The sequence below is a fragment of the Triticum dicoccoides genome, chromosome 2B, assembly GCF_002162155.2.
Source record: "Triticum dicoccoides isolate Atlit2015 ecotype Zavitan chromosome 2B, WEW_v2.0, whole genome shotgun sequence".
Taxonomy (NCBI): domain Eukaryota; kingdom Viridiplantae; phylum Streptophyta; class Magnoliopsida; order Poales; family Poaceae; genus Triticum; species Triticum dicoccoides.
The window spans coordinates 574,788,565-574,790,346 of NC_041383.1; the positions used below are offsets into that span (position 1 = coordinate 574,788,565).

General features: G+C 49.2%; 1 protein-coding gene across 1 annotated transcript; it reads right to left on the reverse strand.

The window, feature by feature from the left end:
* Nucleotides 1–289: 289 nt before the first annotated feature.
* On the reverse strand, nucleotides 290–1,534 carry LOC119361020 (F-box protein At5g25290-like). Its single transcript, XM_037626420.1, has one exon. It carries the CDS (start codon nucleotides 1,532–1,534, stop codon nucleotides 290–292), a length of 1,245 nt encoding a protein of 414 aa, XP_037482317.1.
* Between the last annotated feature and the right edge of the window lie 248 nt (nucleotides 1,535–1,782).

Sequence of the window (1,782 nt, forward strand, 5' to 3'; positions counted from 1 at the left end):
CGATCGTTGGATGAAGAACCAATTCGATGGACAAGGAGGCGGCGGTCGCTCGCCTAAAATCGGTCGGTTGTAGGCAAACATTTCCCATTATTATACTAATAAAACAAAACATGCTAAACAATTCATAAAAAGGAAGACATTTAAATATAGCAACTTTAGCAAGCTAGATAAACGGAACATGCCTCCCTTTATTGTAGCTTCTGCCCACAAAATTGGTAAACTTGGTCAACACGACCTACTGGACCATTTTTAATAACATCCTAGAAGCAGGCTACATAACTATAATAAGTCATCTATTTGTACAACCCCAGTTCATCCTTGCAAGATTTGGTGTTACCCATATGGGATTTGGCCAGCTACACCCAAGCTGAGGTAGAATTTCTTCCCTGCTGTCGTTTTCCAAGTTGATAACACCTATATCCCGGCAGCAATTCTTATATTCTGAAACACATGTATCATCATCAGTGAAGTAGACACAATTTGGCTTCAGCTGAGGAAATTCTTCAGCAGTAAGGTATTGAGATTGGTTACACCCAAGAAATAGCACCTGATCATGCAAGCCATTCACTAACACAAGCTTTTTGGCTGACATATCAACCTTATATAACAGTATGTTGCTAGTCACGCGTATGGGCTCCTCCTCCGTATCTTCGAGTTCCGAAATCCTGTGAACTTGCAGCAGATCACCGGATGGAGCCTGGAGAACATACAGCCGCTCTTGAGTATAAGTCTTCATGTCGCCTATAATTCTATTCCTTGTAATGGTTGGACTGTTGAGATCAAAAGTATCGATCTGTCCAAAGCTCGTGAAGGCATACAATAGGCCATCCATGTAGATGCAGTCTTGATAGTCATAACCCACCGGCAGCAAGGTCCACTTACAATCTCCTACCCTCGCAAACGAAAGCTGTCGTGATTCACTGTGGGTGAGAACCACAATGTAGCTTCCTGTGGACGGGTCAGGAAATATGCGTGCCCTGATGTAGAACAAGTCACGAAGCTTGTCGAGAGCATGGGTTGACTTATGGTGACCATCCACTTCACAGTCTAGCTCAATGTCGTGCTTCGGCTCCCACCACTCGTACTCCTTAATTGTGCCTGCATCGTCGAAGACCGGCTTCACCCTCTCGTTGGTGATCACTGACGGGAGAGCAATCTGTTGACAGGTGATCGGGTTGAGAAGGTGTAGCTCGGACTTCTCGTCGGCAGTGATCAGCCAGCCGTGTGAGGACCCAATCAGATACCTGCTGCGGATGGGTGGATCCGGAAGAGTCAGATTGTAGACCCGCTTTTCCGCGAGGCTGTAGAGACAAGCTACGTTGTCAGCGGCAGATTCGGAGGTGTAGAGGAGACAAGGCGTCTGGGGCCGTTTGTACAGCTGAAGCTCGCTGCGTAGGCTGGTATAGACAGACCGCCAGGAGGAGCAGACGGAGCCCGCACGCATGAGGTCTGGGATCTCCAGGAGGGCGAAGATATCCATCAATACATCCCGCGGCAGCTCCGGCAAATTACTGACCACAATCTCGGTCTCCATCGGCGGTGGGTCTTCACTAACTTTCTTTTGGCTTGGGTCTGATCTGGTACGAGGCACACAGCGACGGCAGGCTGCTCCCGGTTGCACTTATAGGCGCTAGGTGAACCAACCGAGGCCGGACCGAATAGGAACGGGAGACCTCACTTGTAATCCGAGTAGAAACGGGAGGCCGAACAGGAACGGGAGACCCACTTGAGAAGACAGTTGGTGGCGCCCGAACATGTTGCCGCTCGTGGTCACCGCGCTGG

Coding starts and splice junctions, on each gene's coding strand:
- LOC119361020 (XM_037626420.1), bottom strand. CDS start 1,534: ATGGAGACCGAGATTGTGGTCAGTAATTTGCCGGAGCTGCCGCGGGAT.